Here is a 12,796-nt window from a genome sequence, read left to right on the forward strand (position 1 = left end):
TGTTCATTATGACAGAAGATCATAAAGTATTCTCGCATGTCCTGACCTAATCCAGTCCCGGTTTTCAAGACCCCAGTGTCTGCCGGTTCTCCAGTCAGCTGTCCACAGTTTATACAAGCACAGTTTCTTTCCCATTGATAAAGAACCTCTTTTCCCAAAGGATACAAAAACAAATGAATAAAGATTTGGGGACTCAAATAATGAGTACTGTATTAGTGATGTTTTCATGGTTTGATCAGATCGTAACTCGTTATATGTCTTCCAAAACAAGTTTGTCAGACTATAGGAAAAGAGAGCAATCAAAATTGAATATTCATAAGTGGTGGTTTCCCTCACAGTCATGCATATGATATCATGTTGTGCTATTGTTGGTGTTTTTGTCTTCAGTTTTAGCTTTTGTGGGTCAACTTCACTCAGCTACCACTGGTATCAGAAAATTGTACATTAGCAGGACTTCCGTGGATTAATACCATTTCCTAAATCAAGGGCTGTGGGATCTTGAGAAACTTTATAGTTGGTCTACCAGATCGATATGTACAGTACCTGGGAAGCCTAGGAAATTGCAGTGTGACCCGATGACTTGATTATTATTGATTGACTTGATTATGATTATTGACACAACCTGATGAGTGACTGCATGACTTTCTCTTCAGTATCTTAAGAGATAGTTTTGCTGTAGTGTTGAGCAAGATTTTAACTCTTCTTTAAACAGCTCAATGTCCACTAGACGTTCTGTCATGCTTGCCCACAGCTAAAGTTGAACCCAGGTTGCGGGAGGACGTAACGTTTGGCACAGGTTCACGTGCAGCAGAGCGCTTGTCCTCTCGTGAAAAATTCAGAAGCAATCGGAGGAGCAGCTTTTGTTCCGTGCTGTTATCGGAGAGAGCGGACGACAGCGCTGAGAGAGGAGAGACAGTAGACTGGGATACAGGGCATGGCGAGTGACAGGCTGTGGGAGAGCAGTATGGTAGATGAGGCTTTTGGAGATCCAGCACAGATCCCATTACTGCTGTCTTTGTCAAGCTCCTGGCGGTTATTTGACCCTGGAGACAGCACAGGTATAGAGTTACGGACTTGAACGTTGGTATAGGGTGCACATATTCTTTAATTGCTCTTTGATTCCCGTAAAAGGCTTCGAATGTTGCTCAAGGTAAATATTGACTTGATCACAATAGGTTTTCCCCCATGTGCATCTCTGTGTTGAGCTTTTTACTGTATTGCAAGCAAACTCTCACTTTCTGTCAAGCCCTGAATCCACACCATTCGCTTGGAGAAACGTTTTCAAGCACAGTTACTTAACAGTTTCCGAATGAATTTGTATGAATAAGTAAGGTATCTGAGCTGTTTATGTAAAGCAATAACTCACAGCTGTGACAATGGTATTTGCTCCAGAGGCTTATAGAGAGCACCTCTTTAGCAATAGATCAGAGCACGCAACAGCTCAACATGTATGGGTATAGTAACACTCTGGATCCAAAATTGGAGCTGTGAATCTGTTTGTAATAATAACCAACACATGTCTTTAGATTAACACCATGTTCTTTGGGGTGAGGGCTGTATTTAGGCCTCAAGGTCAGGTCATTTGTGGCTGTCTAGATACAACCAGGACTTGCAGGTGAAGTGCATTTCCAGCCGTGAGACTAATTAAGAAAGACTTTGCAACTACTATGGAGAGAACAGGGAGAAATGTGTCATCTGTCATATGGGATGGCATGGCTGGGTTTTGATTTAAGCAGTGGGAGGTTGGACAACAAGTCGGGGCTGATCAGATGCTATTTCAGGCTTGCTTTACGAAGGCAGCATGAGGGAGGCTTGTGATGCCTCCGACAGGAAGGTGTCATGCCTGTTGGTATATTGTGTCCCTGCAGGATGACACCTCGAAATTCGTCCAGGAAAAACAGTATCATTAATGGGAATGATTGGAAGGTGAACTCAAACCACAGGAGTTTTAGATTTTAAAACTTGTGCTCCCTTGAGACACCATCTCTGACTTCTGCTACTTTATCGAACTAATTTGAAACTAGCGGGTGGATTCAAAGTCATTAAGGGCCTTGTAAAAAAAAAAAAAAGCTGTGAGAATTTGTCACCCATTGCCAGGTTTAAGCTGTTTACAATTGTGAGAGGATTGATCAAAGCTACAGGGTTTTGTTTTTCATAACGTGTTGTTCTGGAGTAATAATTATCTGAAGAGATTAAGAAAATTGAACGGTGTGAATTGACCAGACTGGAGCCCTTGTTTTCCTCTAGTTTAGCCCAGTTTGGGGTCTATTTAGAGTTGGGGAAAAATACTCCTGTAGCTTCCTGGTTCAAGTGGGCAAGAGAGCAGCACATTACTATCGCGAGGGAGGCCTAGCTTGTAGTGGGCATTGCGAGTGTCTTGGAGCAGTTGTCTTCCCAAGGTTTGGTCAACTCTGAATCGAGGTGTGTAATGACAGGACCTTGTATCTTGTCATGCATTTAAGAATGGGCTGTCAAGGTTGGTATATGTCAATCGTATTGTTAGGGTGTGTGCCATAATTGTCATAATCATGGGAATGTCGCTTCAGGTACTCTTCATAATAATTGTACCGTTGATTGTGCTGCAGTCACGCACAGGCTGAATTAAAGAGCCCAAGTCCAGGAACAGAAATCTGGCACTTTTGATTTTTTTCAACACTTTGAGATGTGATGTCAGAAGGACATTTATTAATGTAGCACATTAATCTCCGAGTTCACAGGGCATCTCCTCCATGGGCTTGTGCAACAGAAACATGTTTCCTCCACTCACTTCCTGGAAATCAGCTTGCGGAAGTCTTTCCAGACGACCTTTTGTTTGGGTTGTTAAAACCCTAAAGGCAACTTTTGCAAATAATAAGTCTGGGGTATTTCGCAGGTAGAATGGATGTTTCATATTTATCTTTTGTATCAAGGCAGATTTCTATGATTCAGGGGTATGATTTGTTAAAGCCCCTGCCGTCTGTAAGTCCTGAAATGGATCTCCCTGCTATTCAGCAGGGGTGTATTGGTTCTGGCTGACGTGAACAGAAACAAAACGCCGATTACAGTATATTTTTCAATGGTGCTATTTTGACAATTTTTAAAGGGACCTTCGGATGCCCATTACATTTGCAAATACAGGTAAGAGTTTTTTTTTTCCACGCAAGTCTCTCCATGTCTGTGCCGTACCAATCTATTTTAATCTGCCACCGAAATAAATGTTGCACCAAAGTGTTGGATCAAGTACGATACACAGGGATCTCCTATGACACTGACTGTACAGTGAAGCACTGTGGACAGGGATTGGCCCTTAATGGAATTTCATTCCAACACCTTAATTACCATTGGACCAGTTATTTCAACTAAATAGGGATGTTCAGTATTTCACTCTTTTCTGATTGCTCTCCTTGTCTTGCGTTTCAAATTAGTGTTGGCTTATTGCAGTAGTTAATGAGTCCCTTGTGTGGGATGCTGCTGTCAAAAACATATTATTTGATACATGTATGCCTTAACTGCTTGCATTTGCAGGATAGAGAGGTACCACCTCCATCCTTCGCGGGCTGCTAATAAGACTGAACCCCAGATCATTCTCACAACACCTGATCCAGCCCCTCATCGTCACCGCGTGTCGCTTATAAATTGTTAATTTACTAAGTACAGTGTCTGGTCAGACACGCAGCCCTGCAAAAAAAAAAACAGATTAAAGCTTAATAACTAAACACACTGCCTTCACTTGTGCCCGGGGTTAACCATATGGGCAAGAGGGTGGAGCAGTGGTAAGGGTTGATGAGCATAACCAATAAATGTTTTTGGGGAAAAAAAACACAGAAGGGCCACTTTCTATCCCCAGCTCCCACTGTGTGTGAGCAGGTCGGCGGAGATCCCTTGCTGCATTGTGTGGAATTGTGTACACAGGGTTGGCACAGAGTTGTGTCCTGGATACTTGGTGTCTATTGAAAGAATACCTTTTGCTGGAGGGACATCATGCTGAAACTTGTACAGCTTTCTGACAGAAAACGCACGTCCCACATTTTGCCCAGAATGAGTCCAGGAAGCTTTCTGCACAGATGATTGACCTGCAATCCCAAATTTGGACTGAGTTTTTTTTTTTTTCTGGGGGCCAAATTTAGGAGTAGATCCTGTTCCATTCCAGCTCGGAGACCAGGACTGCCGTGTCTCATGGCGAGGAATAAGTGACGATGTGAGAGGCCTAAGCGACATTTTCAAAAATGAATGTTAATTTAGCTGCCACTAGAATAAAAGAAGGAGACTTTTAACCGCAAGCCATCTCGAACTGAAAAACAACCATAGGGCAGCACTGCCATGGAGAGAATTATGAACGAACGGAAATGAGCTGAATAATTCATCCTTCCTGCATCCTAACTGCTTCATCCAGCTCAGGGTCGCGGTCGAGCCAGAGCCTATCCCAGCAGGGCGCACCCTGGACAGGACACCAGTCTGTCGCAGAGCAGACAACAGGCACTCACGCCAGGGTCAGTTTACCCAGCAGCCAGTTAACCCACCAGCGTGGTTTTTATTTGGAGTGTGGGAGACAGTGCAAACACAGAGAATATACAACGTCCTGGAATTTAACCCAGGGCCCCGTGCTGCAAGCCAGCAGTGCTTACCGCTATGGAATTCAATATAGCAAAATAACACAAGGCAGGGATAAAGTTCACACGACCCAAGACACGTTTCCTGTATGCCTCTGTATGCAGGAGCCTGTGCAGAATGGCTTACAGCCGGAGTCCGATGGCATCACTGATGCCGGCCTCTGGCCTTTGTGTGACACGAAACCTTCCTCCTTAGACATCAGACCTTTGTTTCTGCACACACAGTAGTTCTCTGCATCTCCTTCGTTTTCGGAACGGCACTGAACTTTCAGTGAATCAGTTACAGTCGCAAGTCCTGGTCTCCGTATTGCATTAATCCGGTTCTTAAAGTATACAGCCCCGTGAAGGAATCTCAGACCATAGCTGTGTCTCCCTGAGGCCTTCTTCCAAAAAGCTGTACTGTTGAGCAGGAATGGGCTGTTTTAATTCGAACCTTCAGTTCTGTCATGGCTCTAGATGTTCCCCTTAAATCTGGATCTGGAAGGTCTCTGATCCTCTTAGCAAAGAACTGTCTGAGTACTGGATACCAGTTCAGAGTTGACAGGATATCATTTGCCAACCTTTTGTATGCAGTTATCAAGAAACCGCAACAACAGTCGTTTTTTTTTGTTTTTCTTGTCGTCGTGGCCTTCTTGTGGATCAGTTTGAATATTCCCGCTCTGTGGTTCCCGTCAGCTCTGTAACCCTGGCTGCTTCTCGCCCATTTCTGTCTGCTGTCGTCCTCCGCGGGGCCGGTTGAATGGGCGCGATTGTTCCCAGAGCGCTGTGGGCTCTGGAAGGGATCCAGGTTTCACAGCTGCACGGGACAGAAGAATATAGGTTATCAATCCCTGCCCTGTCCCGGCGCCCATCTCCGTGGAGATGGGTTTTGTAATGGAGAATGAAAAGCTTGTCAGGTTGTTTCACCCTCCTCCCCCTCCCAAGCAGTGAGGAAGAGAAGGAGATTCTCACTCTCCGTGACTTCACAAGGCACTGAAAGAGCACGCTAGCGAGTTGGTTCTTTTATTGCATCACGGGGTGTTGGAGATGACATGCCTGTAACTTTTCTCTTCATCGTTTGCGTCTTGTTGATTTTTCTGTTGTTCCGCCGGAGTTCGGCATGTCTTCCAAGCTCTTAGTCTGCTGTGCAGGGAGAGAGATGGAGGCGATGTGAAACGTATGCAGTGCCCCCCTTCAATTTCATCACGCTGGGAGGGTACAGCACCTGCCGGCGAGCTGTAGTAACAGTGGGAGAGTCTGATGAAGCTGGCGCTGAACGTGCAAAACGCATAGGGGCCTGGCACGGACCACAGGGGGACGCTGTTGTGTCGCAAGCCCCCGCGGGCTTCACACCAAGTCAAAACCTGCAGCACAGCACGGCCAGCGGTGCACTTTCGCTTGGGGAATCCCAGACGCAGCTGGCTGAGACCGTTTCCAAATGTGGACCAGCTCGGGTCTGGGCTTCTCATCAGACACTGCTGCAGGAGGAGCCCCATCTGAACCCCGTTTCTGATTGCACCTTAATCGGGTCCGCGCTGTTTTGGCCCTGGGGCGTCGGCTCACAGCTGCTGAGGAAACGCCAAGTGCACATGGCTCCGTCTCGAGCGTTTTAGCAGGAGGGCAGCTCTGTACAACTGCAAGTAACGGCAGGCAGATGGCAGCCCCAAACGCACTCAGCCGCGGCACGGATACGCGCTGGCATCTTCAGGGCAGGGGCAGCGGACCAGTGAGCTTCCAAGACATGTGAGCAATGAAGAGAAATGACAGGCATGTGACTGGAACAGCTGGGGCAGCACATGGCGAAGCCCGATGCTTTTGAAACCTCACTGCTCAGCCTTGAACGTCTCGTCCCCTTTACCAAAAAGGACTTGCATAACGGGTCACTCACCCAGTGCGGGCTCTTGAAAGCTTGCAGGCTAAATGGTCCCACTCCTGCAAAAATGCATTGCTAGTTCTTAGCTTGCAATGCCCCAGAGCTCCTGACCGAGAGAGTGGTAGAGCGCAGCACTCCAAGCAGACACTCTTATGTACTATTATACGCATTTTTCTTCCCTTTGTGGTCCAATCCAGAGGAAATGGCCACTCTCATGGCTCCAGACATTGATACCAGCTGGCAGTGTTGGGTGTCCTGGAAACTTTGCCTCATTTAAATTTACACACCAGCTTCGTCAGTCGAGATTTCCAAGCCTCCTTACCTTACTCTGAGATCAGTGCCCCCTGCGTCCCAGTACTTGGGAAAGTGCTGTAGTGTCTTCTAGCTCATAGTTTCTCAGCTCTGAAGCGGTTTCTTGTCTAACAGCCGTGTGATTGATTAAATCGCTGTTTCTTTGATTTGCTCTCTGATTACTGGATCGTCGGAATTCGCTAACCTTGCTGTTCTGTTGTGCTTAATATCCCTCGTTAGTGTGCATAGGTCTGTTTGCTACTTCTGTGTTCAAATCCTTATTGGGCTGCTTGCCCTGATGCCCACCGGGAGAAATAAACCACATTGTCCAGGACAGCTTGCAGTGGGGGGCTGGCAGCTGGGAGCAATCTGAATGCAGCCTCCCGAACGCCCTGCAGACTTCATTCAGGGTGGTCCAGTTCTGGTCTGGGAGGGGCCAGTGTGTGGAAGTTCTTTAGGCCATTTTAAGGCAGCAGCATATGAAGAGGAAGGAGAGGATTTAAATTTGGCTAAAGGGCAGTTATGTGTAGATGTAGGTCATGAGGATCTGAGGTGGAATGGAAAGCCACAGGCACACTCACCTCCCATGAGTTGGACCCAGCCTGTCTAAATTAATTGGCCATCAGATTCGGGTGGAGCTGCAGTCTGTAGACATCCAGGGTTGCACAAGATCCTGTCATTTGGATCCAGTCGGCTGTAAGAATCACAGTGTGTTATGGGAGTTGTAGTTCTAAATCTAACGACTTTGCTTGTTCCAAGAACGTGATTTGTTTTTGCTGTTTGGGCAACCTTTAGCCCAACAGAGTGCCTTCATGTTTCAGCCTCTCATTCCACTGCTTTGAGTGGTCTTCCGCAGCTGGAGGGTCATTTCGTTAACGAAAGCAAGTTTGCAGTGGAACGGTGTTCAAACGTCACACCCCTGGCTGGGTAGGGAAGGCCCCGAGGGAGCGTGTCCCTGGGTGATTAGCTGAAGGTTGTGCCCTGCGGTGCTGTAACACTCCCTCTCTCCGCTGTGGTTCCAGGCAAGGAGCACGGATAACCTGGACAGCTCAGGGGAGCCGGGCTCTCGCTCCGCGGGAAGCAACGCCGCTGGGAAGGGGAAAATGAGCAAAAGGTGAGGACCTGTTTTTTTTTTTTATCGGCTGCAGATTGTTTTTCCCCTCTCAAAATTAACTTTATTTCACACACAGAAAAAGACATTTCACAGTAAGTACACACTCTCACAGATTATCAATCCCCTGTTAAAGAAAACCTTTCGAAATCAGGCGATTGTCCGTTATTGACCAGTGCAAGTGTGTGACGGGGCCGGATCTGCCCAATGAGAGAGTCCCTCCAAGCCCTGCCCCTTGCTGTCATCCAGGCCGTTTCCCTGTCCCGGCTCTGAAACGCCGGTCGTCCGGTCCTCCGCAGGAGAACAGGGAACAGGGATTCCCTCCACAGTCCCTTCCAGCGCTTCCTCGCCGTGGAGAATCTCCAGTTGGCGACGTTGCCCTCCCTCCTCCCTCTGAGCTCCACAGGGATCCTCTCCTCCTGCTCCCTCACTCCCCACTCCGGGAGTGTCCCTCGCCTTCCACAGCCCCGGTTCCGTGAGGGACACCAGTAGCCAGCGCAGGTGCCGTGTCCCCTTGTCCGGGCGGGCCGGTGGTCCGGCTGGGGTGTGGAGGAGCGGTTAGGACTGGAAGGTCGCGGGTTCAGATCCCGGACAGGGCGGTGCTCTCGAACCCCTCGCCAAGCCTCTCCGCCCGTACTGCTCCGCTGGCTGTGTGAGGATGAGCGCTGGAGGAAGTGGCTTTCAGTAACAGTGTCTGTCGAATCGGTTAATAATGGCTCCGATTTCCACAGAGGGTCCGGCGTGATCTCGGATGGAAATCTGGGAACGGGGCTCTTCGTGTTGGAAAATGGTTGGGGAAAGGACGTGAAGTTTTTTATTGTGAAGTGTTGTGCTATGTTAGCCTCTGCTTGAAGAGGACTAACTGCCACCATCTCGCGGCCTGCTGTCCAGAGCAAGCAAAATGTCCCTTCTGCACCAAGGAATGGACAAAAGGGGGAAGGCTCCTATTTCCCACTGTTAACAGTTTTGTTTTTTATTTTATAACAAAAGCACAGCTGGCTGTGGTTGTGTTATCGCCGGGTGGTTTTTACCAGTTTGTTTCACGTTTTGTTTTTTAAATCCTGTCGACCTGCATTTCCAGGTTGGTTTCTCGGCCCTCTGAGAGTTTCTCATTCCGTCCAGTTTGCTCGGACACTCGTCCTTGCTTTATCTGACGCTGGCCGGCGCCCTTGTGTTTTGCAGGCTGTCCATTGTGAAAGGTCACTTCCCAAAGCTGGTGGACTGTGCCCACTTCCACTACGAGAATGTGGATTTCGGAACGATCCAGGTAACCTTTGTTCGAGCCCTGAAAGGAAACTAAGATATGAGAACTGTAAAAGATGGCAACTACTGTTCCAGTTTCTCAGACTGGTTATTACATCTCAGTAGCACAATAAATTCATTGGCAGTATTTTTTAGAAAAAATGAATCGGCACAACATCGTGAACTTTTTATTTTTGCTATGTTTTCCTTGCTTGGTAAGGCGTTATCTGTCAGTTCGGGCAAAATAAAAACGATCTTTCGAGAGCGAGTGTAGGAGCAGAGTAGTAACTGGCCCCAGACAGGGAAAAGAAGGCCGTTCACGTTGTGTTTTCGACAGTTTTGTACTCGAAATCCAAACACATCCCTGGCGCAGCCTGCAGTGTGTGGGCTTATATAAGAGCCTGAGGTGGATGCAAATTGAAACGGATCAAACGGCTTATGTCATGAGTTCCTCGTCTTTCTCCTTCCACTGAAATATCACCCTGTATCGCATACTAAAAGATCTGAACATTCCTCATTAATCTGAACATGAATCATTTTTTAAATGATGTGTTTAGTCTGGTGTGTGTGTGTGTTTGTGTGTGTGTGGGGGGGGGTGGTCTTTTAAGCCATTGGCAGGACTGAAGCCAATCTTTTTTCTGTCTGATGACCTTCAAAAAAATCCAAGTCACCCCCCCCCACCTCCTTCTTTCCCCTGTCTTGAGAGTGTTATTGTTTGCTGGAGCAGAAGAGAGAAATGTGTGAATCACTCTGGCAGTCAGTCCAGGGTCGGTCAGGGTCCTGGTACCTCCTGCAGTGAGGCTCTTCATCAGCAGAGTCAGTGCGCACGGACAGGCCGAAGGAACTGCCTCTTCTCAGTCTTGGCTAAATCTCACCCTCTGAAGCCTGAAAGTCTCACGCATCTACATTTCAAGTCTAGGCTGAGTAAAAATGAAGCAATAAAAGTAAAACTATGGTTAGAGAAACCCGTGATTTTGTTCATTAACCCATGCCTTTTTTGAAAAGAAACCATCAGTACAGATAGTTTGCAGTCACAATTTTCAATACAAAGCCTCACGCATTAGGGGTTTGGACTCTTGAGAGCTGTGGTAGTATGATGTAGAAAAAAAAAAAACCTCAGGTTTTTCTTCTTCCTGTGTGAAAGCCTGGTGTTTAGATTTTTGCAGTGAGCTGCTGTAGGGTCCTGTCCAGGTGGGCTATAGTTCTCTCAGGGCGATGAATGATACCGCCTCCCTGACGCGCATCTGCCTGGATCGGCTTGTGAAAGACTCTAACCTCTGTGTCTGTTCTCTCAGCTGCAGTTCGCCAGTGAGCAGAACAGTGCCAACTGGGCATCTGTTACAGGCAAGGACCTGGTCTTCCTGGTACAGGTGTCATGCCAGGTGAGCATAGCCAGCCTTTCCTGATGAGACGCGCCTCTGCCCATTGAGTATTTTGATTCAGTGTGTGTTGTGGTTGGTTTCTTTTTTTTTTTCTAAACATGCAATATACAATTCATTGATAGAGCCAAAACATGCCTCACAAGCAACAACTTTTTTTTTTTAAACAAACACTTATTATTAATACAACGCGCACAGTAAGCAACGCACAACATAAACATACAACATACAAGTTTTGGTTGGTTTCTGAATTGACTTCACCAGCCAGGAGCATGTAAGTAATTAAGTGTTGGAAGATCATTTAGACTGCAGAGGAATGGAAAATACAGGATTCTAGGCATTTCATTTAGGGTTTCGTGATCTGCCACAGAAGACTAAACGGGGTTTGCTTTATCAATCCCAACACGCAGTCCCATTCTCATATCGCACCTTTCAACACAGAGATTTCTCAAGGCACTGGACAGAAATTGTACAAAAAACCGTGCTGTATATGGAGTATGTGATGAAACCAGCTGTCAGTGCCGGAAGGGCGAACACGAGCCGAAGGAAACGGATTAAGGGTGTGACGAGCTCAGCGGTGTGTGCGTGTCTTTGCGCTCAGGGGAAGACCTGGCTGGTCCGCAGGACCTACGAGGAGTTCCGGACGCTGGACAGTCACCTGCACCAGTGCATATACGATCGCCGCTACTCCCAGCTGGTGGAGCTGCCACCCATCGAGGAATTCAGCGAGAGGCTGGAGGTAGGGGGCGTCTCTGGTCCGGCCGTGCACGTCCGTCTTTCGTTCGAGCCGAAAAGGGGCTGGAGCGAAATTCCCCAGGAGTTGTGTCGAAGCCGACTTCCTGGAATCCAGGAAGAGGTCCGCTGATCGACGCACCACGGCGCCTCTCATTTTAAGAGCTGTGGTGTGCGCCTGAGGCAAGGATGGCGGGAGGAAGTAATTCTGAAAGGGCTGGGGAATGATCCTCAAAATTGCTTCGGCAGCATTTCGCAGAAGCAGCGGTCCTCCTGGCGGCTGACCTCAGTGAGATGCAGCAGGCGGTTTGGGTTCCGATCAGCATCGGCGCAGATCATGGTGTCTGTTCAAGCTTGGGTTATGACAGCAGTGGCGTTTGGGCTTGGTCAGAGAGAACTCTCAGGGCTCAAGGGGCGACAGTGACCCCCCCATGACTTCCCGGACCCCTGCACGTTTTCTTGACGTCCACGAGACGCACCCCCTATCCCGATCAGCGCTGATGCCCCTGTAGAGTCAATGCAGTGAATGGGAAGGTGGCCTGACTGCCCCTCCTCATCCTCCCCTCACACGTGGGTACAGCAGTCCAGAGATTCAAAAAGAAACCACAGGGTCAGTTCAAACTGGGTGCTAATCTAACACAAACTAATTGAGGATTCTTAGACCGTCTTAAAAACAAGGTTTCCTGCAGCGGGCCGTGTAAAGCCTCTGCCTCGCTCTGCCTCTGTTCACAGCTCTTCACCCCTCTGCTGTCCGAATACCTGAACCGGCTCTCCATGATCGTGGACAACAAGCTGAACTGCGGGCCTGTCCTCACCTGGATGGAGGTAAGGCGCCAGCGCAGCCTGCTGGGACATTTCCTGGACTCGCAGCTCGCAGTGGTTCAAACCAGCCGCCGAGTCCCGATGGCTTTCCCAGAAGTCTGCTGGAAAGCCCTAATACAGGAGAAGCTGGGCAGGAAGGGGCGGGTCAAGCTGTCAGGACCAGCAGGGTCCTCCGGTTCTTCTTTATTCTACCTCTGATCTTACCTACGTCAATGAGGCGATTGTGGGCATCAGTCGAATCATTAGGGTTCTTTAGGTCTTAATCGGTTGTGAGTTAAAGAGCACCTGTAAAATCTATCCAGTGTCTATCCAAGGCCTTCTGTCTGGCTCACTGGGCTGATTAAGAATGTAGACAAGCCTGCAGCTATTGTGCATATTAGTGTTTATTTATATGCATAAGGAAACATCATGAATGATTTTCACAGACACAACCTGCTGCTTATATGTATATTTGTTGATCACATGGTGGAGCAGTGGTTAGCATTGGTGTCTCACAGCACTAGGGCCCTGGGTTCAATTCCCACGCAGATAGCACCCCAGGAATTGTTTGGATCTTCTCCCTGGGTTTCCTCCAGGTGCTCCGATTTCCTCGCACAGTCCTTACTCGAGTACGTGGGTTAATCGGCGTCTTGGAAAATTGCGCTTGGTGCGAGTGTGTGCATCTGTGTCTGCCCCGGTGCTTGCTGGGACGGGCTCCGGCTCCCCACGGCCCTCCAATGCATAGGGTGCTTCCAAGATGGATGGTTCTCTCATCTAAACACGTGTTAACAGATTTCGT

General features: G+C 48.2%; 1 protein-coding gene across 12 annotated transcripts in view; it reads left to right on the forward strand.

Moving 5' to 3' along the window:
- Positions 1-12,796, forward strand: part of arhgap33 (Rho GTPase activating protein 33) — a 63,207-nt gene that overhangs the window by 23,540 nt on the left and 26,871 nt on the right. For 9 of the 12 annotated variants that reach the window (XM_069185110.1, XM_069185103.1, XM_069185106.1 and 6 more), the window contains 5 exons: positions 7,755-7,846; positions 9,026-9,110; positions 10,381-10,467; positions 11,066-11,203; positions 11,929-12,021. In XM_069185110.1, coding sequence (XP_069041211.1) covers positions 7,836-7,846; positions 9,026-9,110; positions 10,381-10,467; positions 11,066-11,203; positions 11,929-12,021 — 414 coding nt within the window. In that variant the 5' untranslated portion in view covers positions 7,755-7,835. Of the gene's footprint in view, positions 1-3,082; positions 3,118-7,754; positions 7,847-9,025; positions 9,111-10,380; positions 10,468-11,065; positions 11,204-11,928; positions 12,022-12,796 lie in introns of all 12 variants that reach the window. The other 3 variants (XM_069185098.1, XM_069185100.1, XM_069185101.1) reach the window with 1 other exon arrangement.

This window comes from Lepisosteus oculatus, chromosome 27, assembly GCF_040954835.1.
Source record: "Lepisosteus oculatus isolate fLepOcu1 chromosome 27, fLepOcu1.hap2, whole genome shotgun sequence".
Classification (NCBI taxonomy): domain Eukaryota; kingdom Metazoa; phylum Chordata; class Actinopteri; order Semionotiformes; family Lepisosteidae; genus Lepisosteus; species Lepisosteus oculatus.